This window comes from Gobio gobio (genome assembly GCF_949357685.1).
Source record: "Gobio gobio genome assembly, chromosome: 10".
Lineage (NCBI taxonomy): Eukaryota > Metazoa > Chordata > Actinopteri > Cypriniformes > Gobionidae > Gobio > Gobio gobio.
Window position 1 is genome coordinate 9,252,678 of NC_137116.1, and position 25,182 is coordinate 9,277,859.

General features: G+C 39.3%; 2 protein-coding genes across 5 annotated transcripts in view; one reads left to right on the plus strand and one right to left on the minus strand.

Moving 5' to 3' along the window:
- Window positions 1-4,633, minus strand: part of LOC307132267 (interleukin-17 receptor E) — a 517,506-nt gene extending 512,873 nt beyond the window's left edge. The window contains exon 1 of the mRNA XM_079826447.1: window positions 4,497-4,633. The gene's annotated coding sequence lies outside the window, so the exon portion shown is untranslated. The remainder of the gene's footprint in view (window positions 1-4,496) is intronic.
- The window catches only part of mib2 (MIB E3 ubiquitin protein ligase 2), a 115,773-nt gene that overhangs the window by 52,817 nt on the left and 37,774 nt on the right, over window positions 1-25,182 (plus strand). For 3 of the 4 annotated variants that reach the window (XM_079826440.1, XM_079826441.1, XM_079826439.1), the window contains exons 3-4: window positions 8,444-8,615; window positions 16,536-16,642. In XM_079826440.1, coding sequence (XP_079682566.1) covers window positions 8,444-8,615; window positions 16,536-16,642 — 279 coding nt within the window. Of the gene's footprint in view, window positions 1-8,443; window positions 8,616-14,156; window positions 14,407-16,535; window positions 16,643-25,182 lie in introns of those variants that run through there. The other variant, XM_079826442.1, reaches the window with a different exon arrangement.

Consider the following 25,182-nt stretch of genomic DNA (forward strand, 5'->3'; position numbering starts at 1 on the left):
CTTTTATTATCAATATCTTTTAATCTTTGCTGTTTTCTGTTACTGCCTGAACTTCACATTATTTGTAGCGCAGCCATCCATAATCGCAGATTTGTATTTAACTGTCACCTTTAATATAAACTATTAATTCAACTATGAACAAACTTTAAACTTTTTGGCGCTCTTTAAAGTGGCCTGACAGATCGCTCAGCATTTCGACCTTGGAACGGGCTCTTCTCCCAGAAGGAGGCGCGACTAGAGCGTGAGAGCAAATGCACGCCCATTAACCAGCTTTGCTCGGCTTTAGGGAAGCCTGCAGTCACAGGACTTCACGAAATCAACAATGTCACCAAAGAAGTGTGTTTTTGGTTGTCAGGGCAAGACAACCCTGTACAGCTTCCAAAAGAACCCAGCGTTAATGGAACAGTGAATGGAGTTTGTTTTTCCGGAGCAGCAACGGAGTTGTGCAAGTGTTTTTATTTGTTCCCTGCATTTCGTCGATGATCGTTTATTAAACAAGGCCTGGTTCAACTCCGGATTTGTAGCTTGTCTAATGCTGAAAGATGGAGTGGTCCAAGCGATTAAGGTTCACGGCCGTGCGTTGGAAGAAGGCGCTGAGTAAACTGCTTCAAATGTCTTTGATTTGTTAGCTATCGCCGTGTAGGTGCACCTCAAGTAAACAACATGACGTGCAAAACTGTTCCGCTTGCTACTGCTAACTTTATAAACCTGGTTTATGTTCTCATAAACCATGAGTAAAAACACACAAATGCTGTAAAGCTTGCGCATGACAAGCCGCTTAGCAAATATATACAGTTACAGTATATACCACATAGAGACGTCCTGCTGTAGTAATGTTAGTTGTTGCTGCTTCTCCTGTTCAATTTCAGCCTCTAGATCTGATTCTGGATCATATATGTGTGGGTGAATCTGATTTATAGCCATGGTTTATTTAGGATAACGTTTTCTTTTCCACGTTTAAGGATGTCACAGCTTTCAGACGCTCTCAACGCAATAGCTGCGCACTCTCGTCATTCTTTAGCTCCGCCCACACGACACGCCTCCAGCCGCTCTGTTTTTTTCCGGAAAGACTCTGTACAGCATATCTTTCTTTTATAAATATGATAAAACTAAAGACTTTTCGAAGATATGAAGGATGCAATACTACTCTATAGGTACTCAAGATTAACATGAAATTGACTTATAATAAATTAACCCACAATTCAAGTAACCTTCCCGATTTGACCGATTTCAAAACACTGCATCATGAAGCTTCGAAGCGTTATGAATCAGCGAGTCGAATCATGATTCAGCCAAACTGCTGAAATCATGTGACTTTGGCGATCCAAACCACTGAATCGACTCGCTGATTCATAGCGCTTCGAAGCTTCATGATGCCTTGTTTTGAAATCAGTCATCACTATATAAGTCGTTATATAGGTTTTTTTTGCGCACAAAAACTATTCTCGTCGCTTCATAAAGTTATTGTAGAACCACTGTAGTGAGATGGACTTTGTAATAACGTCTTTAGTGCCTTTTATGGGTCTTGAGAGTGTAAAGCACATTGTGCCAATGGAGGCCTTTCTGAGCCATCGGATTTCAACTAAAATATCTTAATTTGTGTTACGAAGATGAACGGAGGTCTGACGGGTGTCGAACGACATGAGGGTAAGTAATTAATGACAGAATTTTCATTTTTGGGTGAACTAACCCTTTAACCCAAAATGCAAGCTCAGGCCTGCGCTTCTTCCATATAAGCTCATGCAATTGTGCGCTCTAGACAGAGAATACTCTGTTGCAGGGAACACTAAGAAGCAAATATATTTATTAAGTACAACGAGGTTGGGTTCCTATTCAAATGTCCATTCTATTAAAAACTGCTAGGCTATAAAAAAAAAGAGTATTGTATTTCACCAGATTTTATAGTGTAAACATATGCAGGCACGAATGAGAACCAATTCGAGGGGGATGCCAGGTGCGCGCGAAAAAAACAAACAAAAAAACCCAACGAATATTCGAATCCCAAATTTGAAAATCGAATACCAACCCATCGAACGAAAATTCTGGTCCAGCCCTAGTAGGTAGTGAAAAAAATATACTTTTTAAAGGGTTTGTTCACCCCCCAAAAAATGATTCTGTCACTTACTCGCCCTCACATCGTTCCTTGTAAGACTTTTGTTCATCTTTGACACACAAATGAAGATATTTTAATGAAATCTGAGAGATTCCTGTCCTTCCATTGACTGCAACGCAACTACCACTGACGCTTCAAAACGTTCATAAAGAGATCGATTGATTGGTTTAGTCCAAATTTGCTGAAGAGACTCAATCGCTATGTGATGAACAGATTGAGTTTAGGCTTTTATTCACATATAAACATTGATCAGCGAACAGAATGAACCTCATTGGTTCTTGCACGTCAACCAATCATGAGCTTCCGTTTACCATATCTGATGTGTGCATTAATCAATGTTTATATCACATAAAACCACTTAATTGAGGCTTTTATTCACATCTAAACAGTGAGCGAGTCTGTCACATACAGCTCAATGATCACATGAAAAAATATATCACATGATCAGCTCAAACGTGTTTGTGATGCGTGAGAACCAGTGAGATTTGTTCACGTACGTGACGCACACACCAGCTTCCATGTTTACCATTCGTTGTTTACATGTAAATAAAAGCCTAAATTAAATCAGTTTATCATATAAATGATCGTATCTCTTCACTGTGTTGTGTTTATAAACCTGAGAAAAAGCAGCAGCTCTGTTCCCATGCCCTTTGCTTTTGTTGTGTAGAAAATTTTAGTTTTATTGGATATACTCAGTTATTTAGAAATGTAATTATTATTCTAATTTGCTTCATATTTTTAGACTAAATCTCAAACTATTGTCCTATTGTGTTATAGAGTAATGTATACATAAAATAATACAAATAATCTATAATCTAATATTAACACAATTTGTTAAATGGGTATTTTATTGAAAGGAAATGTACTCCCATACTTTTTTTTTTTAACATCAGTTTACATATGTCAGACCTTCTTTTTTATTGTATGTTCATTTGATAATAGCCAGGTCATTTGTTAGCTCTTAACAGAACACGCTGAGCTTTTGGGACTTTAGCTTACTCACTGTATCCCCCAGAGTTAGATAAGTCCATACATACCATTCTCATCTCTGTGTGTGCCATAACTCTGTCTGACGCACCCACCGCTAGCCTAGCTTAGCACAAAGACTGGAGGTAAATGGCTCCAACTAGCCTATTGCTCAATATGTGGCAAAATAACACCAACATTTTCCTATTTACATGTTGTGATGTGTATAGTTACATCGTGTACTAAGACAGATGGAAAATGAAAAGTTGCATTTTTCTAGACTGATATGACTAGGAACTATTCTAGGGATGAACTGATATATCGGCCGCCGATATGTATCGGCCGATTTTTGATCAATTTACAACCATCGGCATATCGGCTATATCATGAGAGGCTGATATAACAAACCGATGGTTTATTAATGAACTGCGTGAAGGCACTGAGCTGTGTAATGTCTGCTGCATAATCCAAGATTATATCTAATATTCCTGCTGCGCTGCTGTTTGTGTTTTAATGTTTATCAAACAACAAAAGACCAACAAACAAAAAAATAAATCGCTCACTACTATTGACTAAACTTTCATAAGGATTCATTTCCGCGATGCGGACAACGCAGACAGAATCCGGTCATAAAAACGAAATTTACTGCATAATGCGGAATGGCATGGAATGTTTTGATGAATAAATAAAACATTGGTCAGTCACTTAAATCAATCGCGATGCATACTAGTGTCTGTGAATATTTAAGCCCCAAAAAGACTGCTTAAATATGAATCCTGCATGTTTCTCTGTCTCTGTAAATGAATAGTGACGCGCGGCTTCATTTAGCCTAACGTTACCTCTTTCTCTCTCTCACACACACACACACACACACACACACACACACACACACACACACACACACACACACACACACACACACACACACACACACACACACACACACACACACACACACACACACACACACACACACACACACACACACACACACACACACACACACACACACACACAGAAACTTGTGGTGTTTTTCAGCCTCTGCCACCTCAATATGAGACACGAATGCATCTCCAGTCACTTCATGAGCATTTTACCGTTTTATTCGACAAAATCTATCGTCATATCAAAACACACACACAGGAACTCAAAGCACACGGCAACCCGTCAAAATAAAAGTTCAGTTTAACAAAGTAATTGTGACAGAATGTTGTACAGAAGAGCTACGTCTCAATGTAATAATATATTAATTTAATTTATACAGTGAAGAATATGCAGTGTTATTTAACATTAAACCTACTTAAAAAGCACTGTTTATTTCATATTTTCTGTTGTGTGTATATGTGTGTGTGTATATATATATATATATATATGGATATGGGCGGCAGTGGCTCAGTGGTTCATGTAGGTTGTCTACAAACTGGAAGGTTGGTGGTTCGATCCCCGGTTCCACCTGACCAAGTGCCGAGGTGTCCATGAGCAAGACACCTAACCCCAGCTGCTCCCGACGAGCTGGATGGCACCTTGCATGGCTGACACCGCTGTCGGTGTGTGAATGAGTGAGTGAATGGGTGAATATGAGGCGCTTTGGATGGCCGTAGGTCTGTTAAAAAGCGCTACATAAATGCAGTCCATTTACCATTTACCATATATGTATATAATATTTATGTTGGCCTGGTGAATGTTAAAATGATCCAGTGTATGTTCATTAGAAATTATTTGATAATGCAGCAATAAACTACCTAGTAGGCTATGAGTTAATAATGTTTGTTTTTTTTAACTTTAAAAACACTATTTTAAATGACAACATTTCTAATAAGAGGGCAAGTGACAAATATCGGTATCGGCCAATAATTGTTTGTTAAAATCGGTGTCGGCCCCAAAAAATCATATCGGTGCATCCCTAAACTATTCTCTCGTTCCTGTGTAGTAATCATGGAACTTTGTGCCGTACCATGGGTGCAGCGGCGCAATGATATTACGCAGCGCCTGAAAATAGTCTTCAGCACGCTGTCTGTGCAAGCAGGTTGTCACGTTGGTTATGTTGACGGAAGTTAGCCTATTTTCAGGCGCTGTGTAATATCATTGCGCCGCTGCACTCATGGTATGGCAGCAAAGTACGCAACTTTTAATTTTCCTTCGGTCTTAGTACACAATGTAACTATACACATCGCAACATGTAAATAGGAAAATGTTGGCGTTATTTTGTCACTTATTGAGCAGTAGGCTAGCTGGAGCCGTTTACCTCCAGTCTTTGTGCTAAGCTAGGCTAGCGGTGGGTGCGTCAGACAGAGTTATAGCACACACAGAGATGAGAATGGTATGTATGGACTTATCTAACTCTGGGGGATACGGTGAATAAGCTAAAGTCCCAAAAAAAACGCTGTGTTCCTTTAACGGTTAAACCTTAAAGAGGTCGTATTCTGCTATGCATTCTGTTCATCTGTCTTTTTTAGTGTGTGATGTTGCTGTTTGAGCGTAAGTTCTTCTCTATATCAGTATCAGTGTTTCTGAACTCCCTGAGATGCCTCCGTTAATTGTAGTCTTTAGTTTTCTTCCGAGAACCAACACGTCACAATATTCCTCATTTAAATAATTAATATGCAGAATAAAGGCCTGGTTGATGGCGGTAAGGGGAGGGGCATTTCCCAAACACCAATCACAACACACTGCTCCAGCCGACCAATCAGAGCACATTGTGCTTTTCAGAAGGAGGGGCTTCATAGAGACCGGAACTAAACAGAGAGTTACTGACAGACTGGGAAGAGAGGAGCCGCAACAATGGAGAATATGAGGAAATAATCAACATTCAAGCAGGAAAACCTGCTCTAGTAGAGCACAAACACAACATCAAGAGTTTGAGGGCAGAATAGGTCCTCTTTAAAGTGAGCGTTTGCTCTCAGATGTGCAGGATCTGTCCTCTGTAAGGTTCAGTGCTACTGGGCGTTACCACAGTCAGGTGTTAAAGGAGCACATGAGCGGTCATGAACTCCCTCAGCTGGTGGCAGTGTGGATTCACACACACGCAGTGGCTGCAGGCTCAAATTGGCTTAAATAGTTACACCACCGTTCTGCACATCCCTGAAGTGATTATATCTCTCTCAGATGAGTGAGATCAATATCTGTCTGTCTGTCAAATTGCATTGCAGTCCTTTATACAAGATGTTTACATGGAAACACACTTAATGGTAAACTGAAATGCATTGAAATCAGTCTCAACTGCCTCAAATAACCTGTTTCTGCTTAATGGAGGGAAAATAAATTATGAAAGACTGCAGTATCGATAAGCTCCGGTGCTATCGGTTCTGCTGTCGGTCCTGGAGAAATGAAGAAAATACACGTACTATTTATTATAATTAGGGATGCACCGATGTATCTGTGTATATATATCGGCCGTTTTTTGGTATTATTTTTTTTTTTATCAATTTACAACCATCGGCATATCGGCTATATCATGAGACAGGCCGATATAACAAACCGATGGTTTATTAATGAACTGCGTATATTCCTGCTGCACTGCTGTCTGTGTTTTAATGTTTATCAAACAACAAAAGACCAACAAACAAACAAATAAATCGCTCACTACTCTTGACTAAACTTTCATAAGGATTCATTTCCGCAATGCGGAAGAGTCTTTAGTTTTATCAGATTTATAAAGGACCGATACGCTTGTTCACATTATATGCACTTACGCGCAGATTGCCAACAAAACACACACATTTGATGCAGTTTCACGCACCGCCTGTGGTTTCCACTCGTGACCGGGAACAAACACAGACACTTGCAGAACCCCGGAAACACGAACTGCATCCACTGTTCCCTTAATGCTGGGTTATTTGGGAAGCTGAACAAGGTTATCTTTCCCTCACAACCAGAAACACACTTCTTTAGTGACAGTTGATTTTGTGATCTAAAAACACAATGCCAGCGCCGTCGACGGCTCCAGTAACACGAACGAATGTGAATTGAATTGATGTGAGTGAGTGTGTGTGAGTGTGAGTGTGTGTGAGTGTGTGTGAGTGTGTGTGAGTGTGTGTGAGTGTGTGTGAGTGTGTGTGAGTGTGTGTGAGTGTGAGTGTGAGTGTGTGTGTGAGTGTGTGTGAGTGTGTGTGTGAGTGGACTGGTAATCCCTATGTTATGGGGACAAAATGTCCCCACAAAGATGGCAATATCCGAAATCCTCATCCTTGTGGGGACATTTTTAGGTCCCCATGAGGAAAACATCTTATAAATCAGACTAAGTGATGTTTTTTGAAAATGTAAAAATGCAGAATGTCTCCTGTGATGGGTAGGTTTAGGGGCAGGGGCAGTGTAGGGGGATAGAATATACGGTATGTATGGTATAAAAACCATTACGCCTATGGAAAGTCCCCATAAAACATGAAAACCCAACATGTGTGTGTGAGTGTGAGAGTGTAGGGCTGTGACGTGAAGGTGGCAGTTTTTTACCACGCGGTGGTTGGGGGTGGGTGTGTGTGTGTGTGTGTGTGTGTGTGTGTGTGTGTGTATATACACACAACTGTTACTTATGTGACTTGCTTGACGTCAAAAAGACTTATTAAACATAATAACTTGCAAAAAACAACTCCTTGCAGTCTCACTCTGTCTGCTGTCTGACACGCACAACAAAACGTGCGCACAAGCTGTTCTTTTTTTTTCGTGTCTTGTTACACACTCAAACTGTCAAATACACACACAGTTATGTCAAAATGGCTGTCTTGATGAGTTTTCATGTAAACACAGTCCGTTATGCTTTAAGTGCAAGAAAGAAATAGATTGGTGGGGAAAGAAATAGATTTTACACACTTAAAGCAATATCGAATATCGCATTATTTAACAAGGATATCGCATACCGCATTTTTCTTCAATATCGCACAGCCCTACTATATATATATATATATATATATATATATATATATATATATATATATATATATATATATATATATATATATATATATATATATATATATATATATATAGGAATTCTGCCCCCTTTATGATGTCATACAGGGCCCTACTCGAAAGAAACTTTCCGAAGCTTGTACGAATCCTGAAGGAGTGTATTTGACTCAGAAATAATCCGTCATACGTCCAACTCGTTTTTTGAAATTTTGGCCATGTTTAGCATGAGGATAAAATAATAACAGTGTAAATAATGTGAGAATGCAGGAAATATCATTAGAACCCCCTTTAAAGGGCCAGACCGTGTTTAGAGACTCACTGAGCGGAGTAAAAAATTATCATTATTACTATATATGGTGAAAAACTGTAATGAATCTAATGGGATGCTTCATTTCATTTTTTACGACCCATTCTTGGATTAGATGTGCTGATCTTCCATTTTTCCTTTCTTCCTCTTAGGTGTCCGACATTCAAATATCATTTGTGACAGTTGTAAGAAGCACGGCATTATGGGAATGCGCTGGAAGTGTAAGGTGTGTTTCGATTACGACCTGTGCACTCAGTGTTACATGAACAACAAGCACGACCTGACGCACGCCTTCGAGCGCTACGAGACGGCACATTCACAACCGTGAGTTTCCTCTCCTCCTCTTCCTCTATCATCATCTCTCTCTCCCTCCATCATCTCTCTCTCTCTCTCTGTCTGAATGTCACTGCTCTCATTCTCATAGAAACATGAGAAATCAGCGCCACACTTTCCTAGGCATAAGCTTTGTTTTCTTTTCTGATGAAATTCTGTGTGAAATACACTTTTGACAATGCTGATGGAATATGTGAGCTAATAACGTGTCCCTCAATATGTCAAAACGCATGTGTGTGCAGTAATGGAGGTCAGCAGTCGTGCGACAGTGATTAAACCCAAAGCTCATTATATCTATTATTGACCATTGATGTTCATTGATATGCGCAAAGATACCAGAAATAGATATGATGTAACTGTCCGTGAAGTGCTTTTTAATGGATTAACTTCAAACAGACACACACACACACACACACACACACACACACACACACACACACACACACACACACACACACACACACACACACACACACACACACACACACACACACACACACACACACACACACACACACACACACACACACACACACACACAGGTTTGTTTTGCTATCCAAGTGAGGACATTCCATAGGCCTAATGGTTTTTATACTGTACAAACTGTACATTCTATCCCCCTACACTACCTCTACCCCTAAACCTACCCATCACAGGAAATAATTCTGCATTTTTACATTTTTAATAAAACATTGTGTAGTATATGTTTTTAAAGCTATTTAATATGAAGTGTCCTCATATTTAATGTTTACGCGTTCATGTTTACAGACTCATGCACACACACACACTCTCTCTCTGTCTCACACACATACACACACATACACTCACTCTCTCACACGTTCACACTCACTCACATATTCTCTTTCACACACTCACACACTCGCACTTTCTCACACACACTCTCTCTTACACACACATACACACACACACACACACACACACACACACACACACATTCTCTTTCACACACTCACACACACGCACTCTCTCTCACTCACTCACTCACACACACACACACACACACTCTCTCTTTCTCTCTCTCTCTCTCTCTCTCTCTCTCTCTCTCTCTCTCTCTCTCTCTCACACACACACACACACACACACACACACACACAGACTTACGCACCACACACATTCACACACTCTGCCACCAACAGGTGCTTAAAGGCATTTAACACACAGGCTGCTAACGAGAGAAATAACTTCCCCTCCCTCTCTCTTTCCTCTCTTCTCTGATGATGGGCGGGGGAACCTGTCACTCACATGATATCCACCAATAGCAAACCACAACCATCCAATCAATTCCCCACGGACAAAATCAAGCCCCGCCTTATATTTGTTCTTGTTTGAGTAGTGTTTCACTCGGATATACGGCACAATAGGGGAGAAAAGACGAGTGCAACTTCCATTCCCATTTAAAAAGGGCTGGTCATATGGTTTCTCTATACTAGTCCTTTATATATCCTATCATATTTGCGCTGTGGCCACTGATTATTTGTTGACATGATGCCCTTGTTTTTCCCGGTAGGATGTTAATAGGATTTATTTGTGAGAAAGGCCTGCATATGAGATTAGTCTCTGTGTCGCAGGAGAACTGTCTCTCTGATCACACTTCAGACAGCGTTTCTGGAGCGCAGTGACTCTCACCCGCACCTGAATATTTCAATGAATATGAAGTTTTGCTTGGATGTGAAGATGGATGGGTGATACTCTTGTGTTAAACGGCTCTCTGTTCAGAGGTCATGTGTAGTCTGAGGTAACGCATGTTTTTGTGTTTTGACACAATTCGGCATATGGCCCTCCCATATGTTTACCAAGGCAAGGAACAAAACAGCCTTAAACGTGTTAATCGGCTAAGGCAGCGACTAGTTAGCTTCTGTCACGTTGTTGTCTGTAATCTTTCTCGTGTCAAACACAGACACACAGCAGCCCTGGAGACATTACGTCATGCCAAGAGGTCATTGGGTCTTTCTCACAGCAATATCTCCTACGTCTGATTTGGACAAGTTTAGGATAATGTTTGATGTTGGTTTGTCTTTGTATGTCAATAGCAAAATAAAGTCGACATATGTGATATCACATTCTTTAATTAAAAGATAGCAAAATATATTGCTCGTTGTTAGTTAATGCATTATCTAATGTTAATGAGACCTTATCGTAAAGTGTTACCAAATGCACAGTTTGCTGACTGAATGCGTTTCATTTGGTGGTTTTCAGCAGTGTATGTGTAGCGTGAGAGTGTTGTATCTGCGTGTGGCCATGGATTACTCAAGTCTCTGTGTCAACAGGCTAAAAGAGGACTGACCTTGATCTCTGACCGCCGTTTGACACACAGTAGAGCAGTGTCACTGAAGAATCACAGCTGAAATAGGGATACGTCACTGCAGTCGATAACGAATGATCAGAGCAGTGCCATATGCAAACAGAGGATGCTAGAGAACTCCTCTGAACCAGCCTTTCTCCATCAATTCTGCAGTAACCAATTGATTTTTAGTGGAAGAGGAAGAACCACACCTGAACTATAGACACGTTTCACTGACGTTTGACAATACTTTTATTGATATTTTCAACTCTAGATCTGTTGTTTCATAATCTGAAATTTAACATCCCTCTTTTTATGAGATGCCTGTTCTGTCTTTCATTCAAATAAATTCCTCTTGGCACCAGGAGGGTCCTCTTGGGTCCAAACAACCCAATGACCAATCAAGAATTGCTCCAAAGTAGCCCAATGACCCAATCAAAAATAGCCCCAAACTAGCCCAATGACCCAATCAAAATAGCCCCAAACTAGCCCAATGACCCAGTCAGAAATAGCCCCAAACTAGCCCAATGACCCAATCAAAAATAGCCCCAAACTAGCCCAATGACCCAATCAAAAATAGCCCCAAACTAGCCCAATGACCCAATCAAAATAGCCCCAAACTAGCCCAATGACCCAGTCAGAAATAGCCCCAAACTAGCCCAATGACCCAATCAAAAATAGCCCCAAACTAGCCCAATGACCCAATCAAAAATAGCCCCAAACTAGCCCAATGACCCAATCAAAAATAGCCCCAAACTAGCCCAATGACCCAATCAAAATAGCCCCAAACTAGCCCAATGACCCAGTCAGAAATAGCCCCAAACTAGCCCAATGACCCAATCAAAAATAGCCCCAAACTAGCCCAATGACCAATCAAAAATAGCCCCAAACTATCCCAATGACCAATCAAAAATAGCCCCAAACTATCCCAATGACCAATCAAAAATAGCCCCAAACTATCCCAATGACCAATCAAAAATATCCCCAAACTATCCCAATGACCAATCAAAAATAGCCCCAAACTAGCCCAATGACCAATCAGAAATAGCCCCAAACTATCCCAATGACCAATCAAAAATAGCCCCAAACTAGCCCAATGACCCATTCAGAAACTGCCCCAAACTAGCCCAGTGACCAATCAGAAATAGCCCCAAACTAGCCCAATGACCCAATCAAAATAGCCCCAAACTAGCCCAATGACCCATTCAGAAATAGCCCCAAACTAGCCCAATGACCAATCAGAAATAGCCCCAAACTAGCCCAATGACCAATCAAAAATAGCCCCAAACTAGCCCAATGACCAATCAAAAATAGCCCAAACTAGCCCAATGACCATTCAGAAACTGCCCCAAACTAGCCCAGTGACCAATCAGAAATAGCCCCAAACTAGCCCAATGACCCAATCAAAAATAGCCCCAAACTAGCCCAATGACCCAATCAAAATAGCCCCAAACTAGCCCAATGACCCAGTCAGAAATAGCCCCAAACTAGCCCAATGACCCAATCAAAAATAGCCCCAAACTAGCCCAATGACCCAATCAAAAATAGCCCCAAACTAGCCCAATGACCCAATCAAAATAGCCCCAAACTAGCCCAATGACCCAATCAAAAATAGCCCCAAACTAGCCCAATGACCAATCAGAAATAGCCCCAAACTAGCCCAATGACCCAATCAAAAATAGCCCCAAACTAGCCCAATGACCCAATCAAAAATAGCCCCAAACTAGCCCAATGACCCAATCAAAATAGCCCCAAACTAGCCCAATGACCCAATCAAAAATAGCCCCAAACTAGCCCAATGACCCAATCAGAAATAGCCCCAAACTAGCCCAATGACCCAATCAAAAATAGCCCCAAACTATCCCAATGACCAATCAAAAATAGCCCCAAACTAGCCCAATGACCAATCAAAAATATCCCCAAACTATCCCAATGACCAATCAAAAATAGCCCCAAACTAGCCCAATGACCAATCAAAATAGCCCCAAACTAGCCCAATGACCCAATCAAAAATAGCCCCAAACTAGCCCAATGACCCAATCAGAAATAGCCCCAAACTAGCCCAATGACCCAATCAAAAATAGCCCCAAACTATCCCAATGACCAATCAAAAATAGCCCCAAACTAGCCCAATGACCAATCAAAAATATCCCCAAACTATCCCAATGACCAATCAAAAATAGCCCCAAACTAGCCCAATGACCAATCAGAAATAGCCCCAAACTATCCCAATGACCAATCAGAAATAGCCCCAAACTAGCCCAATGACCAATCAGAAATAGCCCCAAACTATCCCAATGACCAATCAGAAATAGCCCCAAACTATCCCAATGACCAATCAGAAATAGCCCCAAACTAGCCCAATGACCAATCAAAAATAGCCCCAAACTAGCCCAATGACCAATCAGAAATAGCCCCAAACTATCCCAATGACCAATCAAAAATAGCCCCAAACTAGCCCAATGACCAATCAGAAATAGCCCCAAACTATCCCAATGACCAATCACAAATAGCCCCAAACTAGCCCAATGACCCATTCAGAAACTGCCCCAAACTAGCCCAGTGACCAATCAGAAATAGCCCCAAACTAGCCCAATGACCCAATCAAAATAGCCCCAAACTAGCCCAATGACCCAATCAAAATAGCCCCAAACTAGCCCAATGACCCATTCAGAAATAGCCCCAAACTAGCCCAATGACCAATCAGAAATAGCCCCACACTATCCCAATGACCCATTCAGAAATAGCCCCAAACTAGCCCAATGACCAATCAGAAATAGCCCCAAACTAGCCCAATGACCAATCAGAAATAGCCCCAAACTGCCCCAAACTAGCCCAATGACCAATCAAAAATAGCCCCAAACTAGCCCAATGACCAATCAAAAATAGCCCCAAACTATCCCAATGACCAATCAAAAATAGCCCCAAACTAGCCCAATCTGATATTTGATATTATATGTTAAAGCTTTAACCTGCGGGAAAGAATCTACAGTTTAAAGTAGCCCAATCCCACGGGAAAACCACAGACATGGCAACCCTGATTATGACAAACATTTATTTCAGATATTCATGATGTAAGTGCAGAGCGTGATGCATTTTTGGTGCTTAGAGTTTATAGATTGTCTGTTTCTGGTGCGTGCGCACGTACAGCGTCACACACACCGTCTTACCTTTGATCTTGGACACACACCTGAGAAACAAGAGCGACAGGCTACTTAGAGATTTACCCTGATTGTGTTTTAAGCCTTCGAGCGCTTCAGGCGCTGCCATATGGTGAGAGACAGCGCTTGAGGACGGACACGTACAGCTGATTAGAAGAGAAAATGAGAAGGGAAAGAACAGCCAAACCAGAGCAAAGATAGTTGACTGCTGCCTCTGATTGATGATGAATAGTTCCAGCTGAGGAGGAAGCGTTGATGGTGGAATTATGGGAATAGGCAGTTCCTTTGCTCCCCGATCAGATCAGGTCTTTACTATAAGGTATGTGCTGTCATTCCTTGTGTTTCCCTAGTGTTGAGCCAAAGGACCTCTCACAGCTCGAAGGGTCTGTCCTCAGCTGTACTCAGAGCATGTGTTTCCAATTGTGCTGCTCTTATGTCCTCCGGCACACGTTCACATCAAATACAGTAATGTCTCGCTGTCTTCACATTCAATGTGTAATCAGTGATTTTGACATTGTTTGGTTCTGTCATTGGCTCCGGGCCGATGATGTTTTCAGTGCTAGGGTTATCTTTTATTCTGTGTTTTTACGTTTATGTATTTGTCAGATGCTTAGTTGAGTCAATTGTGATTCTTTTAAATGTCTCTTTTTATCTGCTTGTATTGTGAAAAGCACTACAATATACAAATAAATCAGACATTTGAATTAGGGCTGTCAATTTTCATTTAATTTTATTATACCATTTTAAAATGATAATGAATGAATGAATGAATGAATATATTTATTATTGCATTATCTAATTTTCAGGTCTCCACAATTTAAATGCATATACTTAAAAATAAAAGTAGTGCTGATTTTGCAATCCATTGAATTTGAATGCATTTGCATTTCATTTAGTTTAATTAAAACCATTTTGTATTAGCATCAGTTTTGATACAAGACTCTAGGAAGCATTGTTTTGTGAAACAAATGGAGAATTCTGCTGGGTTGACAAAAGGAACATCTGCTGTGTTTCCATCCATGGTTGGGAATTTCACTTGGAATATGTCATAAAACATGCATGAATGAAGCAGCATTTCCCTCCCATGTGTTCAAGAGAACAAAATCATCTCTTCCTGGGAAACTGGCGCAAAATATCAAATGGTGCAATCGTGCTCTTTTCCCTTCATCATAAATGAGTGTCGTCTCAGAGCGTCAGACGAAAACACACACACGCACACGCACACACACACACACACACACCAGTGAGAGTGCCAGGCGAAACACAATAAACGCTGTCATGTTCTCTTGTGTTGGGATGCTGGTGTTTGGGAACTCAATCGTGTGAGACACTTCTGGAGGAATACACACACACACACACACACACACACACACACACACACACACACACACACACACACACACACACACACACACACACACACGTCATGTTCTCTTGTGTTGGGATGCTGGTGTTTGGGAACTCAATCGTGTGAGATGCTTCTGGAGGAATACACACACACACACACACGTCATGTTCTCTTGTGTTGGGATGCTGGTGTTTGGGAACTCAATCGTGTGAGACACTTCTGGAGGAATTAAACCAAATAATTATAATTCTTTGACTCAGGCATTTCAGGAACCCCAAACCAACATTTGAGATTCTGCGATGCCATTGGTGCGCTGTTTAGGCCAGTTATCCAATCACAGCCTCTGCTGAGCCAAAGTCACACATCGAGGGATTTATTCAGTAAATGTGTTTCTGTCGTAGTTTATGTGCATGTCATCTTATCAGAAAAAAAAATCCTCCTCAGTTGAGCGCATGTGTTTTATGCTCAGTTTTAGAATTTATGCGCATTTATGTATTGCCATCCAGCATTTTTTTTATGCAATAACCTAAAATTTGCATAAAAATAAGTGGATGGAAACACAGCTACATTTACACACGCCCTCATAATGCCATTATAATGAGATTTAGACAATAATGTGAACAAACTTTACCTCATGTAAACACAATCTTCCATCAAATTGGATGCGATTAACCTCATAATGGTAGCAGCCATAATCATAATAAAACGTGCCGTATGCTGATTTTAATCTCAATTAACAGGTATGTAAAGACTTTAATGGCACTGATCAAAGTGTGCATGTGCTTGATGAACACGGATGCACAGATTCGTAGAGAGTGGTAAAGAAGGCATCATGTTTTTGGGCTGCTTTCATGATGCACAACATGAAGATAATGCAATAACGAAAATGGCATATAAACGGCAGGGAAGAGGATTGTGCGTCATGTGTACATCTTACTGCAATTAAAGGGATAGTTCAACAAAATGACTATGGAAATCAATGGGGACCATTAACTGTTTTGTTACACACATTCTTCTAAATATCTATATTCCATGTGAAAAATATGCTCAAGTAGATTTTCCTCCGGATCGTAACTCGCTCTTCCTTCTCTTGAACTCAGAGTGAGCTTGACGCCGAGGCAGAACCTGTCCAGAATCATCCTGAAGGGAATCTTCCAGGGTGTGAAGGTGGTGCGGGGCCCCGACTGGGACTGGGGCAACCAAGACGGTGAGACCTCTGATCACGCATGTGTTCTTTCATTCATTTACATCCGTGAACTTCATCTGCATCGGCTCAAAGGGATAGTTCATCCAAAAATGAAAATTAGCCCATAATTTACTCACCCTCAAGCCATCCTAGGTGTGTATGATAACATTATTCTTTCAGACGAACACAATCAGAGTTATATTAATAAATGTCCTGGCACTTCCAAGCTTTATAATGGAAGTGAATAGCAGCCCAAAAAAGTGCATCTATCCATCATAAAAGTGCATCCATCCATCATAAAAAGTGCTCCACACGGCTCCAGGGGTTAACAAAGGCCTTCTTAAAGGGTTAGTTCACCCAAAAATGAAAATTCTGTCATTAATTACTCACCCTCATGTCGTTTGACACCCGTCAGACCTCCGTTCATATTCGGAACACAAATGAAGATATTTTAGTTGAAAGCTGATGGCTGAGAAAGGCTTCAGATAGGCCTCCATTGGCATTCAGTACATTGACACTCCCAAGATCCATGAAAGGCACTTAAAACGTCGTTACAAAGTCCATCTCACCACAGTGGCTCTACAATAATCTTACAATGCGACGACAATAGTTCTTGTGCGCAAAAAAAAATCAAAATAACACCTTTAACCAACTTGTTCTCGACTTCCGTGTATGCCTCCACGACGCATGCGCGAGAATATGACGTAGCGCCGGCGTTCGGGAATCCATGAAATACACACTTAAGCCCCATTTTGAGAACTACGCCGAGACCTAAAGCACGATCAATGTAGAATTCAACAGCTTGGACACGCGCGTCTTCCTCTGCTCGTAAACAAATCGCTTCTGGGTCATGTGTCCGAACGCCGGATCTGCGTCATATTCTCGCGCATGCATCGTGGAGGCATACACGGAAGTCGAGAACAAGTTGGTTAAAGGTGTTATTTTGATTTTTTTTTGCGCACAAAAACTATTGTCGTCGCATCGTAAGATTATTGTAGAGCCACTGTGGTGAGATGGACTTTGTAACGACGTTTTAAGTGCCTTTCATGGATCTTGGAAGTGTCAATGTACTGAATGCCAATGGAGGCCTATCTGAAGCCTTTCTCAGCCATCATCTTTCAACTAAAATATCTTCATTTGTGTTCCGAATATGAACAGAGGTCTGACGGGTGTCCAACGACATGAGGGTGAGTAATTAATGACAGAATTTTAATTTTTGGGTGAACTAACCCTTTAAGTGAACCGATGGGATTGTGTAAGAAAATATCCATATTTAATAGAGGTCGACCAATAGTGGATTTTACCGATACCGATAACTAGGTTGGACTGTACTTGCCGATTACCGATTAATCAACTTATAGTTTTTAAAATGGATACTGGGTAAAATATTTTTAAAAACATAACACAGTGCTGAACTTTATTGCAAAAAAAAAAACAGTACTCAATCATGAAAATGTGCTAAATAAAATGCATATGTAAATATGGAGTTCTAACAGAACAAATTCTACAGAAAATAATTTAAACATTAAAATATTACAGGTCAAATGTGTTTCCTTAGTTATAACCTAGAAACATGCATGGACATTTTATAGGTAACGCTTTGCAAGATGCATTTGTTAACAAGGATGTATTGGCTATGGATGCCAAGGACCCCCAAATATGATGAACCTTTTATGATGGACCCCCTTCCTAAAATCCATCTATTTCTTTTTATGTATGAATGAAAAAACATTTAAACTGTTAGAAAAATAGTAAGTGTGACATTATAAGTACAACATACTGTTTCCAAACTTAAATTGGCTATACTTAATGTTGGATGTATAAACCTGAAGAACATTTTCAATTAAAAATTATTTGTATGAGCAACTTTCACAATAAATGTATATGTAATCAGCTTACGTACTGCATTAAGAATACTGCCTTACAACCTCATTGAGCAAGATAAAGGGGACTATAATGAGAAAAACTCTATACTCTGGAAAGTATGTATATGGCAAGAAAGGAGAGAAACATTTAGAAATGAAACCATTCAAATGTTTGGTAGACTTTATCCATTTTTGCTGTCTTTTTCATCTCTGAAATTTTCTGGGGACCCCTTAGAACCTTCTGGAGGACCCCAGTTTTAAAGCCCCTGAGCTAGCTTACATGAACTATATGCATTATGCATTATACATTTTTACAGCATGTATTAATATTTGAGCAATTCAATTGTACCTTGATCATTCATTAGTTCATAATGCATTAACTAAGGTTAACAGATAAAATAAAAATTACAACTAAATTAAAAAATGTATTCGTAAATTAGTTGAAATTAACAAACTAACAATGAACAATCCTTCTACAGCGTTTATTAACCTTACTTAATGTTACTAATGGAATCTTATTGTAAAGTGTTACCTTTTCATATAAATCTAAACAGTCACTTGACGATTATCTAATCAAAATAACAAAACATGCATTGAAATCGAATGCGTTTCTGATTTCTTTATATTTCTGTCAGATGTATGGCGATACAGTTTGCTTTCTCACGTCACTAGTTTTATATATGCAACATGTGTATTTTTGTCATATTGTTTTAACAGCTTGAGGTACTTCTAATATTAGCGTCCTCTTGTACAAAGTACACACACACTGCTGTTCTTTCCCTGCTAATGCATCACCTAGTCAAAAATTAATTACTTTATAATGATTTGGCAACATGTACTTTAGTGTTCTGTAGTCCTACCGTTTCGCTGTCGGGGTTGTAAACGTGCATCTGATGTGTCAGCGCTCTCTGTGCAGTGCACAGCCTCACGTGCCAATATAAACAACAGTTGTTTCAGTGTCAGTGATAGTTGTTATTTCGTATTTACAGGCCGCTCTCGTGCTATATAATGCTAGCAGACCCTTCTCAGAGCTCTCGTACTGTGTAATAACAGCGCATCCGTCTCAGCTGCTCCAGCAACGGACGCAACCCGGAAAAACTATCTGTATGGAGTTTGGCTGATAACCGATTGTTCCACCAATCAGCTACCGATTTATCGGCTAAACCGATGAATCGGTCGACCTCTAATATTTAACCTGTTATAAAGTAAAATATCTAGCTTCTGGCAGACCGCCTTCTGTTTTCAACTTATGAAGAAAGTAGAGCCCGACCGATAAAGGATTTTTAAGGCCGATACCGATACAAATATTTGGTCACTTAAAAATCCGATATTCCGATATATCAGCCGATATATATAAAAAATAAAAAATAAAATAACAGAAACGCGCAAAAAAACACAAACAGATTTCCCTTATACATCAGTTATTTGTAGTTATTCATGATCCCTCAGCCTCTCTAAAATAATATGATAATGCAGTTTAAAAATAAACTTGTTTGTTTTATTGTTACAACAGAACAGAGGAACATAAAATATATTAAAGTTCTGATAAATAAAATGTATAAAAATACAAACTTAAGATATGAAACTTAAAGTCGTTTGGACGAAAACACAATAGGCTAACAAAAACAAAAAATCAAAGTTACCAGTATTAATAGAGGTGGTAAGCTTTATAAATATAACTTTTAGCAAGACTGGAAAAAAAAATATTCAGTTAAGTTCTAGAAGTTCTGATAAATAACAACAACAGCAAAACATAAACTATATACAGTATAATTATGAGCTACCTTATAATTACAATGTCAACTTGCTTATCCCTTTACATGCACTTTTAATTCTATCCATCAAGCTACAACAAACCATTTTCAATCATCATTTGCTGCCTGCCTTCTAAAATCTACTAACGTTACTGATGATGACTCGTGTAATCCATTATTTGACTCGTTAATGCGGCGTCTGAACGAAGTCACGCACTTTCGTTCACTCTTCACGAGCCTAACTTACGATTTACAATGCAGGGACTGAAACTACAAATATACTAGTTATAAATACAGTAATCATTACTTTATTTAGGCAGAATAAGTTTGTTGTGTTTTCCAAGGCGCATTAATCAGGGCTCCAGACTGCGCCTAAAATGGTCGCATTTGCGACTAAAAATATTAATTTGCGAGTGATATTTTTGCAGAGATCGCCACTGGCGACCATACAAATTTACATATCATGATTATAAAATGTTCATGTTATGTGCGTGTTCTGTGAAGAGTAGCCTATCACATCATTTGTTGTGTTGACATAGTAAAATGAGACGCTACACGTGAAAGTTTCACTGTGATAGAGCGCCAAATGTGATTGTGAACGGGTAAAGCGAGACTCATCTTTCCGCGCTATAAAAACCATGTCAAAACGAAAAATATCGGACTTTTTCAAACAACGGTGATGACACACCTGCTTCTAAAAAAGCAGGCTCCAGCAGCTGTGCCAGCACACCCGCGAGAGAGGACAGAGACACAGAGGATCTGGTCAATGCGCACCGTGTTGATGGCGAAAGACATTTCAAAACTTCTTGGATTCAAGAATTTTTATGGCTAAGGTATGATCGCGAGTCACAGAAAATGTTTTGTGACTTTTGTTCAAGAGTGGGTAAAGAAATAGCGGGGGAAACGGACTTCATTACAGGAACCAACCATTTCAAAAAAGAGACTGTGAGAAAACACGCCGATAGTAACTAGCATAAAAATGCTCGTGATAACGTTATCGCGAAGAGTGCTCCACAGATAGACTACAACATTAGCACGTGCAGTTTCTCGTGCATGCGAACTGCGTGACGAAAAACAATAGACGGAGCTAAAAATGAAGTTTAACGCAGCCTATATGATAGCATGTGAAGAGCTGCCGTTCACTAAATTCACCTCTCAGATTTTGCTTATGAAGAAAAACCCTTTCTGCAAAAAAGAAGAGGCGGCGGCCAAACTACACTCAGTGGCTTACGTCAACCATTTACAGTATCATTTTATTATGGAGAGTGATGGAGATGGAACATTGTTCCCATTAATGTTGATGTTATTCTTGTATTTAGCCCTCAGGTTTTCAATACTCATTGGTGGTTAAATGTGACCATACACCTTAACTATTTTTAAATTAACTAAATGTTCTATATTTTAGTTAAATTCTTTTGGTACTAAATAGGCCTACTATTTGTGCAATAATTATGGTCCATTAATGACCATTTAATGAATTAAAATATTTTTCTTCTAATATTTTTCTTATTTATATTACAATTAGTGTAGTAATTAAGGTTAAAATAGAGAATTCCAATGCAAAGAGGCAAATTAGAGTCATTTTGTGGCTGTAAAAATAATACATTTCATTTGAAATGCCATGGTTTACCCACTATAGGTGCCTGTATGGCTCTTTAATAAATATACATGTGTCTAGTTGCTCAAAAAAGTATTGCAGATCATAACCGCTTACTTATTTTTAGGTTTTGCATTTGAATACATATTTAGTCATGATCAAACACTAGATTTCTTTAAATGTGAAATTTTAAAACTTTAATAACTTACATCCTAATATTTTTTAATGATACTTATATAAGCACACACAAGTGAATATTAATGAATGCGAGCAAATATAATTTAGCTCAAGAAAAGTTTACAATAGTGCTAAAAAGGCAAACTTTCCTTATATGTACAGTAGGCTATATGAATTGATACTGAATCAAGATCGAAATCGATATTTGTGCCAATCACCAACCCCCAAATTCCACCGCCCCAAAATCCCTGTGGGAAACACTGTATATAGTTCATAAGTTGGAAAAGACATTCAGTTCCGAAGTGAACTTCAGTTCCAACATGATGAAACAAGATGAAAATGCTGAAACTGTAAAAAGAGGGGAGATGTACGCACAACAGGATGATTAAAAGTAAGTGATTTAAAAAATGTATGTTCATTGTAATGTGGCTCTTTAAAAAATTATTTGGCGCCTGGTTTTTTACCCTATAGGAGCCAATGGCTCCTTAATTAATTTTTTTGTCTGGAGCCCTGTTAATGTTAGCGGTCTCCCACTGATAGCCATAGCATTAGCTAGCTTTGTGGTTAGCGTCTATGATAAGTTATAATTTAGAAATATGTATACTTTTTCAAAATAACGGGCAGGGGAGAGATGATACGTCTCATGATGTCAAACTGTCAGACTATTAAAGAAATACATTTTATTCAGTCACATTGTCCGAGGTAAAATAAGTCAGTCAACTGTAACCTAGCGTAATTACCAGCTCTCTTGGCTTACATGTAACAGCAAAACTGGACTTGGCAGTTACAAATTGTGTCATGTTATTTGAGTTAAGAGAACTGATGGGGATGTTCTTTTAACTGTTATTCAATTCAAGCAATGTATGTCTCGTTGCCAACTTACATGCACTTCGCGGATGATCTGTGTTGTGAATGCAGCGCTCAGAGCGCTGAAGCTCAGCATGACTCTGCTGGATCAGCTGGTGGTGTTGCCAGCCGGCACGTTGTAGAGCGCCCTCTGGTGGACAAACTATGAAACGCCAACACTCAATGTGTTTGAGAGGTGTTTCGTCCGGTTTTTTTATTTTTAAAAAAATATTCATTTATCGGCCATCATAAATGCCGATACCGATAGTTTGGAAAAAGCCTAATATCGGCCGATAATATCGGCCCGCCGATATATCGGTCGGGCTCTAGAAGAAAGTGTAACTGGTGCGACGAAGACGTCGGATGCGCAAGCGTTTTGAACTGCGAGAGGCATTAAACTTAGGCCTGTCACGATAACTACTTTTTGTATTGTGATATATCGTCCCAGTAATAATTGCGATAAACGATATTATTGTCATTTTAAGACTATTTTATGCCACTGAAGATATAATCCTAATATGTGATCCGTCACCGAATATTCTTCAGTTTTATGCAAAACAGAAATATGACAAATGGATATACTATATATACTATACTATTTTATCTACTATAAAAACACATAATTATAGTTGATTTTAGTTTATCATAGTTGATCATAACTAGAGATGAAATGGCATGAAAATTTCATTTCATTGATTATAGTGACCAAAATGATCACGGTTATCACAGAATGTCCCAATGCTACACAATGAAATCAATTCACCAAGTTTTATGTAGAAAACCAGCAAATAACAAATAAAAGTAGCATCAATATGTACTTTTTGTTTACATAAACATTAAAATAATAACATTAAAAATGATGGCCAGATTTTAAAGGAGTATCTTATCTACAATGCACAAGTTCAAATAGAGTTTTGACAAAAAAAGGTTTTATAAAAAGATAAAACGCACATATTTCAGCCTCTAAATCATTTTTATAAAAGTCAAAACATTGACATTTACAATGCACATTATCCTTTATTATTAAATGTGTGCAGTCCGATTTTTCCCGTTGCGTCTGTCGTTGCTATGCAACCATGCAGCTTTACAGGGGGGTATGGCTTATCTAAATGAGATGTAAATGACTGAAGTGTTTTCTCACTTTTGACCTTTTTTGAGTGCCTACTTTCAAATGGCCACAACTTCTCCAAATATTATCAGATTTCCATGTGTTACACATCGTTGGAAAGCTTGGAGACTACACTTCCAGAATCTGTGAATAACTCAAAATGCCCCAGAACCGACTTGTGTCCCTACTTTCCGTGATTGGTCACATATAACAGCATAATAATGCAAGTAGACCTACACACTTTCAAATTACCTTTTAATTCTTTAGATCATGGAAATATGGGGGAAAAAAATATATTATCCTAAATAAAAAAGTTGAATAAATAGTAAATAAACATTTTCCCTTGTGAAACGGCTTTAACACTCCTCCTTCTGCATTTATATGTGCACCGGAACAGGGGTTTGCAGCTTCAATCGAGTCCATTTGGGCTTATTCTTCCAAACTGTAAGTAGTGGTCAGGAAAACACTGTAACGCCTCAAATGGCGCCTTTTTTTCACCTATCGATAAACGCTCTCTAAATATATTGCATCACAAAAAATGATTGAGGTCATGTACATATATTGTGCGATATATTGATTATTGCGACAGGCCTAGTTACACTTTCTGCGTAAGTTGAATATAGGAGCTAGATGTTTTACTTTATAACGTGTTAAATATGGACATTTTTCTTACACAATCACATCGATTCACTTCAGAAGGCCTTTATTAACCCCTGGTGTGTGGAGCACTTTTACAATGGATGGATGCACTTTTGTGGGCTTCAAATTTTGGGTTGCCAGAATGTCATACACACCTTGAGGGAGAGTAAATCATGGGGTCATTTTCATTTTTGGGTGAACTATCCCTTTAAAGGAATGTTCTGGGTTTAATAATGCAGCTTATAAAAAACGCAAAACCAGAATTTCATATGAAGGAAACCCTTTGACCGTCTTTATGAACTTTACAACAGGGTTTTTAAATATTTAAATAATTGCGATTCGATCAAATAACATTGATGAATAAATAATTGCGACTGGCTAACCCTGAACTAACCGATCAAGGTCTTTGGGATCCAGAAAGGAACGTGACTTCACTGCGTTTCTTTCGTTCACTGAGCTGTAACATGTTAAGACTTTATGGCAGATGAGATGTTTGTGTTTGCATATGTCCTCATGTGAAGATCTGTGAACTGTATTCTCACTGCACTGATGAATGAGTCAAAATGTCTGTGGCG